This window comes from Daphnia carinata, chromosome 2 (genome assembly GCF_022539665.2).
Source record: "Daphnia carinata strain CSIRO-1 chromosome 2, CSIRO_AGI_Dcar_HiC_V3, whole genome shotgun sequence".
NCBI lineage: Eukaryota > Metazoa > Arthropoda > Branchiopoda > Diplostraca > Daphniidae > Daphnia > Daphnia carinata.
The window spans coordinates 2,174,852-2,192,118 of record NC_081332.1 but is presented as its reverse complement, the minus strand read 5'-3'; the positions used below and the strand labels follow the sequence as shown (position 1 = coordinate 2,192,118).

General features: G+C 40.3%; 4 protein-coding genes and 1 long non-coding RNA gene across 8 annotated transcripts in view; 4 read left to right on the top strand and 1 right to left on the bottom strand.

The window, feature by feature from the left end:
• The window catches only part of LOC130685992 (NADH dehydrogenase [ubiquinone] 1 alpha subcomplex assembly factor 3-like), a 42,845-nt gene extending 30,052 nt beyond the window's left edge, over window positions 1–12,793 (bottom strand). The window contains exons 1-5 of one of the 3 annotated variants that reach the window (XM_059497618.1): window positions 12,742–12,793; window positions 12,559–12,679; window positions 12,443–12,480; window positions 12,130–12,236; window positions 11,784–12,061 (exon numbers count right to left, since the gene is read on the bottom strand). In XM_059497618.1, the coding sequence (XP_059353601.1) occupies window positions 11,799–12,061; window positions 12,130–12,236; window positions 12,443–12,480; window positions 12,559–12,679; window positions 12,742–12,791 (579 nt within the window). In that variant the 5' untranslated portion in view covers window positions 12,792–12,793 and the 3' untranslated portion in view covers window positions 11,784–11,798. Of the gene's footprint in view, window positions 1–11,747; window positions 12,062–12,129; window positions 12,237–12,442; window positions 12,481–12,558; window positions 12,695–12,741 lie in introns of those variants that run through there. The other 2 variants (XM_057509294.2, XM_059497619.1) reach the window with 2 other exon arrangements.
• Window positions 3,341–5,355, top strand: LOC130685990 (protein N-terminal asparagine amidohydrolase-like). 2 transcript variants are annotated; one of them, XM_057509291.1, is made up of 7 exons: window positions 3,341–3,527; window positions 3,707–3,772; window positions 3,847–4,029; window positions 4,098–4,205; window positions 4,285–4,385; window positions 4,473–4,565; window positions 4,651–5,355. In XM_057509291.1, the coding sequence occupies exons 1-7, from the start codon at window positions 3,341–3,343 to the stop codon at window positions 4,840–4,842; spliced, it is 930 nt and encodes a 309-aa protein (XP_057365274.1). In that variant the 3' UTR covers window positions 4,843–5,355. The 2 variants fall into 2 exon arrangements, with proteins under 2 accessions (XP_057365274.1, XP_057365273.1); XM_057509290.1 differs by having other exon boundaries at window positions 3,704–3,772.
• Window positions 6,475–11,699, top strand: LOC130685994 (mucin-2-like). Its single transcript, XM_057509296.2, is given in 11 exon segments — window positions 6,475–6,557; window positions 6,625–6,711; window positions 6,775–7,016; window positions 7,155–7,327; window positions 7,403–7,592; window positions 7,655–7,863; window positions 7,937–8,192; window positions 8,230–9,386; window positions 9,442–9,680; window positions 9,745–11,263; window positions 11,266–11,699. Coding segments are annotated over 9 exon segments (4,065 nt in total). The 5' UTR covers window positions 6,475–6,557; window positions 6,625–6,711; window positions 6,775–6,781; the 3' UTR covers window positions 11,353–11,699.
• A 668-nt stretch (window positions 12,794–13,461) lies between the features above and the next one.
• On the top strand, window positions 13,462–14,204 carry LOC130685996 (uncharacterized). The gene is made up of 4 exons (XR_008999769.1): window positions 13,462–13,582; window positions 13,641–13,711; window positions 13,769–13,963; window positions 14,028–14,204. It is a non-coding gene; the product is annotated as an uncharacterized LOC130685996 (long non-coding RNA).
• Window positions 14,205–14,474: 270 nt separating this feature from the next.
• LOC130685991 (probable ATP-dependent RNA helicase DDX4) lies at window positions 14,475–15,574 on the top strand. Its single transcript, XM_059494127.1, has 3 exons — window positions 14,475–15,070; window positions 15,135–15,405; window positions 15,522–15,574. The coding sequence occupies exons 1-3, from the start codon at window positions 15,005–15,007 to the stop codon at window positions 15,572–15,574; spliced, it is 390 nt and encodes a 129-aa protein (XP_059350110.1). The 5' UTR covers window positions 14,475–15,004.
• Window positions 15,575–17,267: the final 1,693 nt, after the last annotated feature.

Below are 17,267 nucleotides of genomic sequence, written 5' to 3'. Positions count from 1 at the left end.
TCCTTTAGGGCTGAACCATAAAATGAACCCGTAACCACAAGGTAAAAACCTTTAGGCACTTTCCCACCGTTCTCTTCGGACGCGGAAAAGACCCGACACGGAGAGTAAAATAAACGCATAGATAGACGTACAGACCGAGGTTCCGAAGAACAGAGAAAAAAAGAAAAAAGGCTTTGTGTATTATAGGCAAAAAAAAAAAAAAAAACACAAACAATCGTCTTGTGTATGGCTATTCGAAAAATCCCATTGTGTACAAGAGAAGAAAAAATGAATGAAGGTTTTAAAGAATAGAATCGGCTCAATAGATGGGCTCTTTTTCTTTTCAAAACATATTCGGCTCATTTACCTATTGATAATTACTTATTCCTTGAAAAAAATAAAAAATAAAAATGAAAAAACAATAAAGTTGGCCTGATTTGCCATCATCTCCGCACAAAGATTTATGGCTTTGCGCAAACAAAACAAAACGAGCCGTGCCGGAGATCAATAAAGCCCAGTTTTATTGCATAACTATCGGGGTTTTAAGAAAAAGAGAGCGAGATGCAGAACGAAACGCTGTGTGGTCTCGAAACCGAGATCCGTGTTTTTGAGCGTTGATAAACGACAATGGGGGACTAAATACATCAACGAAAAAGGCCATCGGGTAAAAAAACGGAGAATTGATTGAGAACGTAGCATAAAAAGCAACAAATGTTTTAGGGCGACCTGTAGCCGCGCGCGTTCCAGTCTCTGAGGTTATCAGTTTCTTTAGAATGTCAAAAGTGAATAGTTCTTTAGTCTACATCCTTTTCACGTGTTTGACAAATGGAATATCAAAAACGTGGCAGCTCTTTTCAAATGCCAAAAATGATCTCCCTCTGTGACAAATGGATTCAAAGAGCTGCTGGAACATTCTTCGAAATTCTACTGAACAATGCGATTTCAAAGAAAAATAAAAATGCTTTTGATTTCGATGCTATACTCATAACTCCATCGAGTTTTCCTTGAACACCACACCGACGGCAACGTGATTAACTAATGAGATCGCTGAACGCTAATCAGCATAACGCCTAATGTTTCGTATACAGCGTTGAGCGGCGCTTGGATCACGAAACACGATCGCCTTGTTTTGTTTTTTCATCGTTCCCCCATTTCACATGTTGATTTGTTTAATGAGGGTGAGGTCACGGACACATTAGGCCCCAAAAAAAGATGAAGAAAGTGTCCGACACAGTTCGAATTCGTGAAGAGAACAATTATAACCGTGCTCTGTTGGAAATCGTTCGCATCGTCTTAATAGCCGTGTTTATTACTACTCTTCTGAGGGCTATCTATATATCCTCCCCCCCCCCCTTTTCTTTTGGGGGTATACCGTGTAGAGTGTAAAAAAGCGCTGATTTTGCCTCCCAACGTGATTTTTCTTCTTAGCTCCGACTGCCCTTTTTAGTCCCCACCCATCTCATCGCCAGTTTCAACGCCTTCTTCTTCTGACTTGCTCGCAGCGTCTCCTCGGTCTTTTTCCTGCTGGCCAAGAGGAAGAAGAAGAAGCCCAAACTGTGCGACAAGACAACTCAAAAGTGGCTCTTTAAACACAACGATATTGTCTGATTTGTTTTTATTTTTTATTTCTTATTTTTTGGGGAAGGCTATGTGCATGGCGATGTTTTAGACTTGACGATGACTATTGCCCTAGCGGCTGAATTCAAGTGGCTTATGAGATTTGCTCGTTTCGTACCTCGGATGTAGTCGTGGGTCCATCCTCGACGTCGAAGCATCATCACGCAGCGCGCAGGATTATTTACACTTTCATATTTTTTTTTGCCAGTGACACATAAGAGAGGACCCTGCTATTTATTTTTTTGCTCTGCCATTTCTTTTTGAAAACAAATATTTTTTAAACGCCGAGCGATGAGGAAGACCTGAAGACACGCTAGGAAACAACGGATTGACGCTCACTTAATTATCTGTGATTAAAGTAAGAACACCTTTTTGTTTGCTTCATGAATTGTTTTCATTTTTCAAGCATGTGGCTCTATGATTTTCCATCATAACAATGAAGCGTACATGAATTCGTGATTGTTTACAGTAGCAAACTTACCTGTCGCGTGCCATGTCTAAAAAAAATTTTGTTTTTGTTGTTTCAACTTAAAAAATGTAGACCGAGAACGGCATTCGCTTTGTATGAAGCCCGTTCATTTCTGCTTTTTTCCTTATAGCGAATGGATAAGAAAAGGAAATAGCCATAGTCGTTATTTTTTGGTTATATCTCTGATCGTTAAAATTGAGGCGACATGTCCCTTTCGACATCATCGGGCTGTTTTTAAAACATGGAGAGGATGACGATCGTTGCTTATTAAAGCTCTTATCAAATGATTTTTTTTTTAGCTGTTTTTAATAAGATCAAATTCCAATCAAAAGAGGCAATAGAACGACAGACGGAACTTTCTCGATGAAAAAAAAAAAAACACCCCATCGTGCGGCACGCCGAACGATCGTAAATGATGCACCAGTTTCTTTTTTTTTATTCATCTGATTTCTTTTAACATCGCTCGTGGCAATCTCAACTTCCTTTTGAACTCTTCGCATGTGTTTTGCTTACGTTCTTTTTCTTTTTTTTTTATGCAGCGCGCGCACATTCGAATCGTGTAAACAGAAACACAAACTGATAACACGAAACGTTTCCGATATTCGATGGCAATGGTTGAGTTCCAAACATTGGACAGATGGCGATGTTAAAAAAGAACTTCCTCTTTTTTTTTTTCTTCTGGACACAATCCCCCCCCCCCCCCTTTTTTTAAAGGAGTGTTAGGAAATAGAGACACAAGACAGATACGTGTTTTGCATAGGATATTTAAACGGCTGGTCAGAAATGAAATTGGGAAAGAGGGGGGACAGTCGTAGCGATTTCAGAGAACTTGTGGCCAGAGAAAAGAGGCAAACAGAAGACAGAGAAAAAGGGGGGAAATGTGAGGAATACGTAAATATATACGGACTAGATAAGAACAACCCTTCAAAACGTGGTCAAAGTGATCATATTTCGTAGGGAAAAACAGCTTCGCTTGTCAGCCCTTTCTTATGTGCTATCGATTCTTCAACCCAACCCGGGGACCTGTTGTTGCTGGTGTTAAAACATCCAACATCTTATCTATAGCTGATTATCACCAGTTATTCGAATAGAGCCATTCGACGTGTTAAACAAATCGATCATCGGCTACGTAATTTTCCTTCATTTCGCCTTGTGGTCAGCGAAAATTGTTGAATGAATCTTATTAAGTTGCCGAACCCATGTAGAAATTAGTGTAGTACATTTTGGAAGGATGGACTGAAAAACAAAAGACTATATGTTCGCTTCGTTTAGGAAATGGTGCTTGTATTGGGTGGAGTAGTCCTCGACGAGGCTTCCATTGACTCGAGGAACTTGTTCCACGCGGCGCCGCATCTCAAGGAAGCTGCAGCTCACGTGGCCTCTCTGCCGCCCAAAGTGGTTTCGCCCATCGGCCTGCTCTATCTCCATCAGCGAGAGTTTGCCGTCACTCTTCCGCAAGATAGTAAGGAAAAAACACGTGTTACCCATCCCGCCAGTCCGGAAGTCATTCCTGAAAGCATCCACTCCCTCTTTCTTTTCTTCCTATAATATTTCATGGATGGATTTCACAGAATTTCAACAAATCATTTCGATCTTGATTCACAATCGATTTTAATCAATCCCTTTTGTTTTTGTAAGCAGAAAATGTTTCAATCTTGGGAACGGATGATTGCAGCACGTGCATCGTCGTCATTTTACGTCACACCGGTTCGCACTGACTTTCAAATTATTCGAATCAATTAGAACGCTTCCCAAATGACTTCTGAATTTCTTGACGACAGGTTCGGGAGCGACGTGCATGGCTCACGTCGACGGTGCTGACCAAGAGAGCGGCATCACGCCGTTAATATCACGAATACAAGAGGTCTCATTGGGTTACGCAAACGGCAGAATAGAGCTTCACCTTGTTGGTGGTTATATGGATCCTAGAGGATATTCTGAACGTCTTGTCATTAATCTCTTGCGTAAGTTCTGATGTCGATGTTTTCAATCAGTTCATCTCATTTGATTTTGTTTTGTTCTATTTTCAAAGATGCGTTTCACAAAGAGCCCGTCGAAATCGATTTAGTTTTCGCGTGCATCGGTGAAATGAACACGACCATCCGCGGTGGATTAGCTTGGCCAATCATCTACGGAGTTGGTACGTCCATCTAACGATCTGATCCTTAAAAAAAAAATTGTAATAATGAATTTGTTTTATTTTCTCTTTGAATATTTAGGCTTCAATGTCAAGACGGGCGAGATATTTCACGCCACCTTTCCCGACAAAGGACCGGACATGGCATTGCGATCGGCTAGGCAATTAACGGGTTCCTCTCATGTAACGCTTACACCACCAATCATTTTTTTATTATTAAATCCAAAACATGCAATATTTTTTTTACAATGTACCTAATTATTATTTTAGCTGATGGATATGTACGACTGTACTCTGGGCGTGATGCGTGTCGGGCCTTATCACTACCAGCCGCTGCGTGGTGTAAACCTGTGGTTGGAACAGGTACGCGTAATCAATGATGTTATGTTGTACAGGTGAAATTGATTCATTTTTGTTTGTGGGGTGGCTTCTTTTTGATCAATTTCAGACTGACGATTTCATCGTTTCACAATTGTCTACCGCACCTGAGGTGGAATTGCCTCATTTTGCAAGCAAGATCAGGGCCGCTTTAAAGTATATGCGCGATCATCCATTCCCTGCAGTTACGGTCTTTCAAGATAACCGACCTAGATATTTTCGGAGAGATGAATCCGGAGCATGGGTTCACATGCGTTACTGAACAACCAAAGATCGACTACAAAGATAAACAAACAAAAAAAAACGCTAGATCAAGGAAGGAAATTGAATTTCTTCGAAGAAAATGAATGGCATTCTTACAAACGAAAGCGTCGGAGATACTTAATTCCATCAATAATTTCGGGAATTAAAAATCATGTGAAGGGTTTAAATTTTTAAAGCTGAGCTTTTCAAAAAAAAAAAAAAAAAAAAAAAAAGCTCGAGATTTCCTTCTACGGTGATTGGCGAGTGTGACGTCATAAGTGCTGAGAAATGCTTCAGTTTAAAGGCACGTTGTTTTTATATTCATTCGTGATTGTCTTGGGCAATTCCCGATCAAGGACGAAGACACATGTACACATATCTACATCGTATGGGCAATGCATTGTTTACCACAGAGGGTCTATGTCATTTTATTATAACCAAACAAAGGTTTTATATAGCCTGTTCACTTTTTTTAAAATTTGAATCGATTTTATCCGAATAGAAAAAAAATAAAAAAAAATAATTTCGTTTACTCAATGTTTTGTCTTTCCGAAAAATTTAATAGCGTATAATCCTTTTAAAAAAAAAATGGAATCATTTTTTTTTTTTGATTTGATTAGTCACATAAAAAGCCAAACCACAACCGAGTGACCCATTTCAAAAACCTAAACATAGCCGGAGCCACCAGCAAACTCACTTTTTCTTCCATATTCCAGTTATAGTTACAAATCACATTGCAAATGCAGCCCAGCCCAGCTTGTTTATCAAGTGTTCGTGATGTTGGCTAAAATTGTCAAACTACGAAAATAGCTGTCATTAAGACTCGTAGTTCAGACGACACATTTTTATTTGTTTTTGTGAGCAAGCTTTTGGGAAGGTAAAATGGAAAGCTTTCTAAGACATTAAACCGCCACTGAGTGGCTAACCAACGAAGACAACAAAAGTTTCGCAGTAGCCACGCCTATTTCCCAGGGATAATCCCAGCTATTTTTAATTAGTCGAGGCGCTTTACGATGTGATGCTCGATTACGCATGCAATGATAAAAATTAACGACAAAACAAAACATAACAGCAAATTTTAGATTCCAAGTACGCTGCTCACCTGCCGTCTACAGTATTCTTGGTCCATGACTATTACCATACAAGGTCTACTACATTTGTTAAGGCCTTACCAGTTATCTGTTGCTCTCAAATACTTGTGAAGGGAGACACTGGGGCAGTTCGCTTTGAGCAATACAACTTGGGCCATCTATCTGTCCACTATTTTCTATTTCAAGGTAATTTTTTAAAAGCTCGATATATAGACGGAATGGTAGAAATGATTAGATTATATTTTTTTAGTATTCATAAAAAGGCAATAATACTCATGTTTTTAATGTATATAGTATAGTATTTAGTGTATATGTAAGTTGGTGTTACATAGTATGTCACGATAACGAAATTGATCCAGTAGTACACTACTATTTTAGGCAATCCTTGAAATTCCTGTATAAATGGTCCTATACCTCTATTTGTTTGACAACCAAGATGATTTTCGGTTTTTTTTTTTATTAGTGGTCTCTATAGGGTTTAATTCACGAAAAGAAAAACTTTTCGCTAGATGTCTCTCTGGGAGCAGCCTAATGTTCTTAGTTCTCACCTGATTCCATACAATGAAACAGGCCTTTTAGTAGCAAGTGACACTTAGACATAACTATGGCGGCTGATTAATAGTTAAAAGAAACGTAGTTGTAGGTAGTTGATGAAATATTTAATTTACTAAACACCGTTCTTAACAGTTTGTTATTGATGAAATTTCCAGCTGTTACTGACCTATTGCATTGCCAGTACACGATCCATGGGTTGTGATTCATCAGTTGTTCACCTGTTGACGCGGAATCCCTGCCAGGTAAACAAACATAAACTGATTGCTGTGGCTATTCAAGACTAAAATTATGTCCATATTTTTTAGATCGATAATGAAAGCGAGTGGAAATGGTGAGCGAGCGCCACTGAGGACAGTGCTACAGAATTTTCTTAATCATGTTGAAACATTGGAGAAGAGAAAAAATGGAGGAGATGATCAGTATGATAAAGAATTTCAGGAGCTCAAGCTCTTGAGTGAAAGTCTTAAAGGGCTACCAATGTACTCTTGCAAAGAAGGTGAAAAAGAGGTTAACAGACGAAAAAACAGATACAAAGATATATTACCATGTAAGAACATTTCTGTTGCTATAAAAAAAATTATACCATATAACTGAAAAATAAGTTTTAAAAAATTGATTGAAATGATTGGTATTCATGTATTTTTCCATTCTTTCTTTTAAACTAATCCCATTTACATTATTCTAGTTGATTGTACAAGAGTTATTCTAAGTGAAATAGCTGGAATCCCAGGGAGTGATTATGTCAACGCTAACTACATACGAGGGGCTAGTGGTTCCCAGGCTTATATAGCTAGCCAAGGTCCTTTGGTTCATACTGTCACAGATTTCTGGAGAATGGTAGTTGAGTGTGATGTTCAGGTAAATACCTAATTCCAATTTTGAATAACTACCTGTCAATTTAACATCCCATTTATCTCGTAATATTTTAAATAGGTGATAATTATGGCTTGCAATGAAGAAGAATCGGGAAAACACAAATGTGAGTGTTATTGGGCAGATAGTGATCAAGAAACTAGATCGTATGGGCCATACACTGTCAAGCTTTTGAAATCAAGACGTATGTGCAACGATTTTAATCTTAGGACGATGGAACTTATTTATGCTAATGCGACCGGAGAAACAAGTAATATTTATTGATTTTTTTTGTTCAAGTTTATCGGAATGCTAACGTTTTACTCCTTGCAGTTACGAGAACCGTTGTGCAGTTCCATTATTGGGCGTGGCCAGATCATGGTGTTCCGGCTTTAGTCCGACCGTTGCTTGACATGGTACGGTTGATTCGTGATTGCCAAGCCTCGGAGACTCTTCCGTTATTGATCCATTGTTCGGCGGGATGCGGGCGAACCGGTACCATCTGTGCAATCGATTACGTCTGGGGCCTGCTTCGCGCTGGGGTACGCATGATTAGTTAACTTATGAGGATTATAAGATTTATTTATGCGTTTTTCTTGTTAATGTTCCATATAGAAATTGATGGAAAACTTCAGCCTATTCGAGTTGATTTCCGATATGCGTCGTCAACGTGTAGCAATGGTTCAAACCAAAGATCAGTATATTCTGGTGCATCGAGCTCTGCGAGAACTTTTTATTGAGCAACTCAAAATGATTGATGCGCATCCGTACGAAAACTTGGACGTCAATGGCCACCCATTGATTTGCCCACCGCAAGAAATTCGCATTGACCCCAGCTACGAAACCATTTTCGTGAAAGTGAATCCAACTGGTAAATAACATTTCATCAGGCCATAGAAGTTAAACAGTCACTTAATTCATGGCACTTGTGGTTTCGGAAGTCAACGAAGAAGATGATGTGTGTCATGAAGAGCCCATCGATCAAATTCCTTGGCCTGTTTTGCAATATCAGTCTAACCTGACGGCAATCAACTCGGCCCCGCCATTGCCAGACAAAAAGAGAAAGTCTGGGGGAACTTCATCGAGACAAGGATCACCCGTTTCGATTACCGGTGACGCAAAGAAAACAGTTTGTGTTGGCAGCAGTGAAAGCAGCTCAAAGGAATCGAGTCCTCTTACAAGCCTCGAACGTACCCTGCTAAAATCGTCCGACACGGACCCTACCAATGATAGTTTAAAAGAGGAAGAAGAAGTCTTAAAACCGAAAGCTTCGCCCAAGTCTGGTCTGACGCGGAAGTCTAGCATATTAAAGATCCGTGCATTCTTCGAGAAATCCCACTCCGAGCCGCGCACGGAAAAGAAAGCCAACATTGCAGGCACCCGTAAAGCCAGTTCATTTCGTCTTCGAGAAGGTCCTAAATTCTATCGCACTCTCGAAGATGATAACCCACTTCCATCGACAGAGAAGACGAAAAAAGAAGGGAGTGAATATTACTCTTCTAAGAAACTGACGGTGGCTCTCGGCACGGAATTGGATGGCGTCAATGGGTTTTCGCCGTTGACAACCGATAAAGAATCTCAACTTCTCTCTGCGCCAAATGCGGAAAAGAGTACGGACGAAAAGCCCTCCCTTCCTGTGAAACGAAGCAAATCGATGAAAGTGTACAGAGGCTTTGATATTCGATCGGATTCGAACGAGTGCGAGATACCTACGTTGGCCCAACCTCTAGAGTCAGCCACGGCCCGGGAGGTTATCGTTCCTGCGACTTGTGGTGTAGTCCTCAGCAAGACACCATCTGTCACGTACATATCTTCCAAAGATAAACTCTATCAATCGGTAGCGGAAAGCACGGCAAAACATGTCCGAAAACCGACTCCGGACCGATGCATCAATTATGAACCGTCGTTACCTTTGGCCACGAGCAGTTTGGATCGAGGGAAAGAGCAACGTTTTGCGAAACCCACATCGTTCTCTGGATCGCCAACGACGTGCGGCTCGCTCGATCGCGGCGTTATCGAAAACAAGATAACGCCGACTTACGTCAACGTTCTCATACGCAACCAGGTTAACGCGTTCAAAATATTTCACGTAATTTTTAAACTAATTATTATTATAATAGGAAGTAGCAAATACGACGAAACTGGACAGCGATACACGTCAGCTGCTGCATGACTGCCAGGTGTATCTCATGCATGGCGATGGAAGCGATGTGTTGCCGTCGGTTGAAGAGAAACATCAAAGATCTACGCCCCACGTGAAGAAACACAAGAACCAACCGTTGAAGGAGAGGAGGCATAGTTTCAAAAACGCCGTCGTGCAACATCCGGATCACCAGGAATCATCCGCATCGTCTTTGTCGTAAGTTTTGAAGGACAAAATTTGAAGTCACAGACGATTAAAATGTTAACACTCGCTTTTTTAGAAGGGAAACTGGTGAAGAGAATTACGCTGTTTTGGAAAGCTTTGACAAGGCCATGCCATTTGCTGATGAAGAAGCAGCGAAGAGTCGATCCGGTAGAAAGATTCACGAATACGAAGCTATCTGGCTGAGTTCGAAGAAGTCCGCCACCGTTGTCCCTGCGTCTGAAACAGCTGTTGAAAACACGGACACTGCCGCTGGTCTGGAGACGAAAGATTCTGTTTTCGTTCAAAAATCGGATGAAATTCGGCTGTTACTCAACGAGTTGCAGAACGCGCATTCCGATGGCGAAGCGAGACAACCGTCTCCAGTTGTCATACCGATGCCAACGTACAACTTTCTGACTCACGTAGAGAATCCATCGAGCCCGCGTTTACATCCCGATCGTGTATTGAGCGAATTACAGGAGCTGGTGGAACGTGCAAACCGAAGCAAAGAGGAAACCGCCAAGTCGGAGGCTTTCGTTCTGCCTACTTTGTCCATACCGCCTACCCTTCAAAGAGTCAGCCCTTCTTCGCCATCCATGCTCAATCCTTTGCGCCTTAACCCGCAATTACCTGTGCCCCGAAAAGATGTCCCTTCGCCTACCAGCCCGAGTGCTTCGCAATTCTTCGTTCCCGCGCCTTCTTCCATTTTGAATACCCCATCGCCTGGCCTAATTTCACCCATTCCAATCAAAATTACTCCGTCGGCCCCTTCACCGCCCATCACGTCTTCTTTTAGTGCAGTAGTAGGACCATGTAGGTCTTCGCCGAGTGCAACTGATGCGGCCCAACAGCCCGCTACGTCTAATATATCGATCACAAAAATTTCTCCAAAAACAGAGCCACAGCCGGTAGCCTCGCTGCCCGTTACCAAGGCTGAGCCGAAAGCTCCGGCGTTTCGGCCACCTCCTCCGTATCCAACCAAATTTTATGTCAAGATGCCGTCCGTGTCGAAGGAGGTAACTGCAATCGCTTCAACCAGCGCGGTCAGTTTGATCAAAGTATCGCCGCAAGTGCAACGGAGAATGCCGCCAGAATACAAGGCACCTCCACCGGTGAAGCAAGTCACCCAAGCCAAGGTGCCCCAACCCGTAGCACCTCCTCGATCAAAGCGACAAGTTACCAGTGCATCACAGCTTCCTACAATGGTTGCATTCCCCAAAGGTCCACCAATTCCGACGCGGACCTTTTCGTCAGCTGCCCTTCCGGGTATTGATGTTGACGCCGTGGCCGCCGTGATGGCGGCCGCTGAAAATTCGTCGGCTAGAGGGACGTCCACTGGCGGTTCTTCCTCACCCACCACCGCAGCAAACAAAGCGTTGAGCAAAGCATTAGGGAAGTTTCATGCTACAGCTGCCAGTTTTAAGACTAAGCTTGCTCAACTGAGTGACGGGAAAGATGGCGGAGGAGAAGTGCCCGCCGTCGCGGCTTCACAGTCGAAAGTGGAACGTGAATCTAGCTTTGCAAAGCAACCAGGTGAGTAACAGAAGTCGATTGGAACAGAATTCAGTGGGCCATTTTCTAAAAATATTTTGTTTTTTTTGCTTTTACCCTTGCAGATGGAGCAACGATGGTGAACCCGTCGGAAGCAACTTCGTATGCGCGAAAGAAACAGCATTATCTGTGATGAAGCAATAACTTTGGGCAATTCAGTCGGCCGTACACCTAATTTTAATATGCCTTCGCAATCATTCACGTGACAGGTGGCCTTCAATACCGATCAATAACAGTTATGTAATTATAAAAGCGGCCTTTTAACTTCCTTAAAATTCGACTAGCTAAATTGTTTTACTGTACAGAATATTTTCCCTATAGAGCCTTTTGCAACAAAATTTTCTCGCGACAGCATGTTCATGACATTTACCTTGTACTGTGAATAAATTAGCCTTCCCTGCTAGAATTGTTTCTAAAATAATAATATGTCCGATTGTAATTAAAGGGCTTTCTTGCAATAAACCATGTGTCTAACGGCTACATTATTATTTTCAGTTTGTCGAGAGGCTGAATTGAGAAAATCGAAAATTTTGTCGATTTATGTATATCTGGTAATTGTTCTACAAAGGTTTTAAGCTATTAGACGATTTCATAGTCCTTTACTTTCATCAGTTCTCGGTTTCTCCTCTTGGTTGAAGCGATATCGTCCTCATTTATTCGGTATTGTGTTGGAGGAATGAGGGCACCGGCGACACATCGTCCTTCAGCATTGAGGAAGTTGTAGGTTGCGCACGCTGTTTCAGTTGGAGAAATTTCCAGGCTGATGTGTTTTTCTTTCATGTATTGAATTATTTTGGGGCTTACTTGTTGACCAGGATTGCCTACCCCAATCACAAGTATATCTATATTTCAGGGGAGGAAGAATGCATTCCTAAACTTGGTGATGAGAACGTGAAAGTATTTATCTTACCAATTTTTGGCTCCAACGTGTAAAATAGCGATAGCGAATCCTCGTTGATGTCTTCGGCAGTGTTGACATTCCAGCTCAGAACCGATTTTGGAAATATTGCTATTGGCCTAATTCGCGCCACGTTTATGCGTTGGAATAAACGGAAAAAAAAATGTACAATTATTTTTTTTTAGTTACACCTTAGTAGAGGAACAATCTAATGACATCTCAATTCAGTAGCACAATCATAACTGTAAACAAAACCATTTTATCAGCTAAATATATAATAAACTTGCTTTTTTATAAACACAGGATGAAAAAAATAAATCAATACCCAATTGCCATCATTCCATTGCTAAGTCGGAAGCCTGCCTGTTTGAACAAATGAGAAATTCATGATGGAGTGCATTAACGGAAAGTTTTTCTTGTTGTTACTTATAAAAATCTTACCCGGCTATAGGAATTGATCAGGAGTCCCACACTTGTGTCTTCATTCACAACAGTCATGGTGGATTTCTCCATATCATTAAGCCATCTCCGTGGCATAACTGAGACATTAGATGTGCAACCCCTACATGTTCAAAGCCTTGTTGAAAGAAAGATATACACAATAAAAAAATCTACATTAATTACTTTAACAGTTGGTTGCATAACGTATTACATTTGCGAAGTAAGCTTGTCATTTCTAGTACGTGTGCCGGTGTATGTAGATTCGAGTTCGAGTAAACAAACAACTTTGAAATACAATGGCTATAATATCATAAAAAATATGGCAATCCGTTTTACCCAAAAAAAAAAAAAATTTCGGCCTTTTTTTTCTTTTTTACAGCTATGGCCATCTATCGGCCAGATTCCTACTTAATTTTCTAAATACAACTTTACGAATTCTAGCCATATAAATATATTATTTTTTAAATTAGTAACTTTATTTCATCAAAATATAACTATACAATAATTATTTTGTTATATTCTACTTACTTAACTTCATTATTATTACTATTAACTATTAACTTTCCATTTTGTGCTGCAGCAATTATAATGAATGTAATTCTAATAGCAATGAGAATAATTGCTTGTTTTAGGTATAAATAATATGTTTGAGTAATATAAAGTCATTATTGGTTGTTGTGATGTGAAAATAATACACAATAACGTATTTATATTACTCAAACATATTAATTTTCTTAAGTTAAATTTTCATTTGGATAAGTACTTTAAATGTTTAAAAACATTTAGTTTGTGGCGGATAAAATTTCTCGTAATGACTTTTGCGTCCACAAGAGGCGCCTTAAACCGTGGCTCATCGGACAGTTTTTTTTTTCAGGCATATTTTTAGATTGGCTTAACGCGTGTAGTCTGCTGTCTACCTTTACTCGCTAGATAGTCCGTCCTCGCTAGATTTTACTTCTTGACCTCTCTATATAATCTTATTTGTTTCATTCTGTTCTACATTTTTTCTGTCCAGGGTCACAAGGTAAGTGTTTTCTTGTATTCCTAGTGTGATTACTTTAAACTATGGTTTTGTTTAACAGTGTGAAGGACATTTTGCCAGAGTGTCCACAAGCTGGTGGAGGCGGCGGTAGTGGTCCATTGACGTCGCAAAGTAAGATGAAAATATCGAAACATGTGTTCGAACTTAACTTCTTGGTGCTTTTTATAGTATGGGGAAGGGGGACATTTCTCGAAGGATTGTCCACAATAGGGTCGCGGTGGTGGTGGAAGTCGTACCTGCCATGAGATAAACAAAAAACAAAAAAAAACATCATTTTTAGTGCTCATTTTTAACGAAGAAGAGGGCAATAAAGCAAGTGATTTTCCTCAAGGAGGAAGCATTGGTGGCAGCAACTGTTACGATGTAAACATCAATTATATTTTCACAAAAATATTTTATGTTCCAGTGTTCATTGTTTTACTCCTAGTGTAATGAAGCTGACCACACCTCGAAAGGCTGCCCAAATCTCTTCAGTGAATTGACGGAAGATGGAAAGCCACATGAGCAATACATTCCAGAAGCTGTGACATGCCATGAAAAGGAACTGTTTAAGGGCATTGTCTATGTGGGAACGCTTTAACAATTTTGATAAAGTCATCCTCCATGTAAGCCATTTCTCGAAACTGTATTTAAAAAAAAATATCTATTGTGTTTGCTGTAGGCTACAGGAAAAGATGTACTTCAATACATTACATCATTCGAAGAAGCCGGCCTGCACCAACTACTACTTCAAAACATTAAGAATTCTGGCTACATAAAACCAACACCTGTTCAGAAAGCTTCAGTTGTAGTTATTCTTGCCAAAAGAGGTTAATTGCTTGTGCGGTCACGGGCTCCGGAAAACGGTTATCCAACTAATTAACGCTGTGTAATTTTGAAACCTTGATGCCCTCGTACTGACTTGATTCGAATGGGTCGGTATGAACTGGGTAAGTTGAAGTAAAAGTAATTTTGAGTGGGCACGCCGGTGATTGCGACTACTAAAAGGTCCAATTGCATCTAAGATACTCAACAAACCCTTCGTGATATTCGTTGATTAAGTCATCTAAAATTTTACATTTTTTCATGCAGGCGGCGTACTTGGTACCGGTTATGAACATATTGTTAGAACAAGGTGTTGTTGGTGCGTCTCATGCCATGGGGCAAAAGCCAGATGTTGTAATTGTCGCACCCACTCGTGAATTGGCCATTCAAATTCACCTCGAGGCGTGTAAATTCTCCTACAGTTCGGTTTTAAAGTCTGTAATTATATATGGAGGAACTCTCACGAGCCATCAGCGGTCAAATCTTCAAGCTGGGTGCAATATTTTTGTCGCGACCGCGGGGCGATTCAATGATTTTCTCGATCGTGAAGTATTTGACTTCTCGGGAGTCAGGTTTTAAATTTTGGACGAAGCTGATCGAATGCTTGATATGGGTTTCGGTCCCAATGTTGAAAAAATTGTCAATCATCCAACTATGCATCCGAAAGTATGTCCTCGATGGCTTTTGAGTATGAGATTTGACTGATGTAATACTATTTGTTTCTCTGTAGGGAATCCGTCGTGTTTGTATGTTTTCGGCTACATTCCCAGATGAAATGCAAGCGCTGGCTGCGACGCACATGGAAGACTACATATTCGTCACAACAGGCATTGTCGGTGGCACCAATCCGGGTGTTGAACAGCTGTTTTTTCAGTGCTCGAAAAGAGATAAGAGAGCTAAGCTGATCGAAGTTTTACAAGATCTCGGTGGTGCCAAGACTATCCTTTTTGTCAACAGCAAAAAGACCGCGGATTTCGTCGCTGCATTCTCGTGCAATAACAACTTACAAGTAAGAATCAAAACTGTTGGAATTGGGCAAAGTGTCTTAACTTTAAATGTCTAGTCTACCAGCATCCATGGTGAGCGTAAACGAAAATTGTAATTGTCTCTTCCGAAGCTTCTGACAGAGGAATATGCTTGCAATCAACTCATGAATCTTGTAAGGTATGAACTATATATATGAATTAAGAGTTTTTATACCTAATGGTGTTTTACTGTCTTATTATAGATGAACAATAAATTTTGATCTGAAAAGGTTTCTTGTTTGGGGCAAGGTCCTGAATAAATTATTATGTTTGGATACACTACATAGAATTTCCATACTTCATTCAGATTCTCATTTAAAAACGGTATTAAATTTTTCATAAATTGAAGTGCATATCTGGGCTCCCTTCCTTTCCGTAGCCCCGTTTCCCCTTGACTCGTAATAAGCCCGTAGGGGGTCATGCCCCTACTGTACGGTATATATAAAAATAACATATACCGAGGTTTGGAGGGCTCTGGCCGGAAAGGGGACGTGGGGGTCCGCTTAGTCCGATGATGTGTTCACGGAGGGCGACGTGGCTACCCACAAATCCGAACTAAAGGTTAATCGCTCCAGTAAAAATGTTCCATATCTTCGGCTCTTCTTCCGGCTTCACTTAGCCAATCACCGGGTAATCTCCCCGGTGGGTCAACAAGGCAGTGTCTCCCCCTGCCTGGGTTGACGGCAACTTTTGAAAGGGCTATTGTGCCTTTTTAAAGTTGCAAAAATAATTGTAATGTGCAGAGAATTGTCAATAAAATTTTTTTTATAAAATATTTTTTGCAAAATTCGTTTCTTTCATTGTCTGTGTTAGCTGTGTTCACACATTACATTTATCAACTTTTTTTTTGTTTTGCTTTATTTGTTTTTGTCACCTTTGATGGCAAGCATTGTTTCCATTGGTTTATCGTTTATCTGTAAGTATTCAATTATTATTTATTACATTCTTTGAATTTTCAACTTAGATTCAAGGAACAACGTGTAATATCTGGATATTTTTTGAAGTAATTTTGTATTTTGTTTTACTCGTATGGGAACCGATCCCCAGACATTCAGCGTGCAACGCCGATGCTCTAACATTGAGCCACGAGATATATCTAAATATTTTATTATCGCATATCATATGTTATCGTCTAGGATGTTTATGCAGTCTTTCACAACTATATGTTTATCTTTCTTTTGCTTTCATGAGGTTCATAGCTCTGTGGTAGACCCTTTAGCTGCGATACCTGTTACCCTGGGTTCAAACCTCAGTAGATGTGTAAAAATGAAGTAGAGTAAGAGTAGAAGAGTATATTGCAGAATTGTATTTCAGTTTTATTCTAAGTGTAAATGCAAGTCCACAAGTGACTAGAAAAAAGCCAATGATATCAAATGATTCATGGCTCATTGGTAGAGCATCGGCGCGGTATGCCGAACATCCAGGGTTCGATCCCTGGATAATAATAGAATGCCTACAGATAAACGATAAACCAATGGAAACAATGCTTACTATCAAAGGTGACAAAAACAAATAAAGCATAACAAAAAAAAAGTTGATAAATGTAATGTGTGAACACAGCTAACACAGACAATGAGAGAAACGAATTTTGCAAAAAATATTTTATAAAAAAAATTTTATTGACAATTCTCTGCACATTACAATTATTTTTGCAACTTTAAAAAGGCACAATAGCCCTTTCAAAAGTTGCCGTCAACCCAGGCAGGGGGAGACACTGCCTTGTTGACCCACCGGGGAGATTACCCGGTGATTGGCTAAGAGAAGCCGGAAGAAGAGCTGAAGATTTGGAACATTTTTACTGGAGCGATTAACCTTTAGTTCGGATTTGTGGGTAGCCA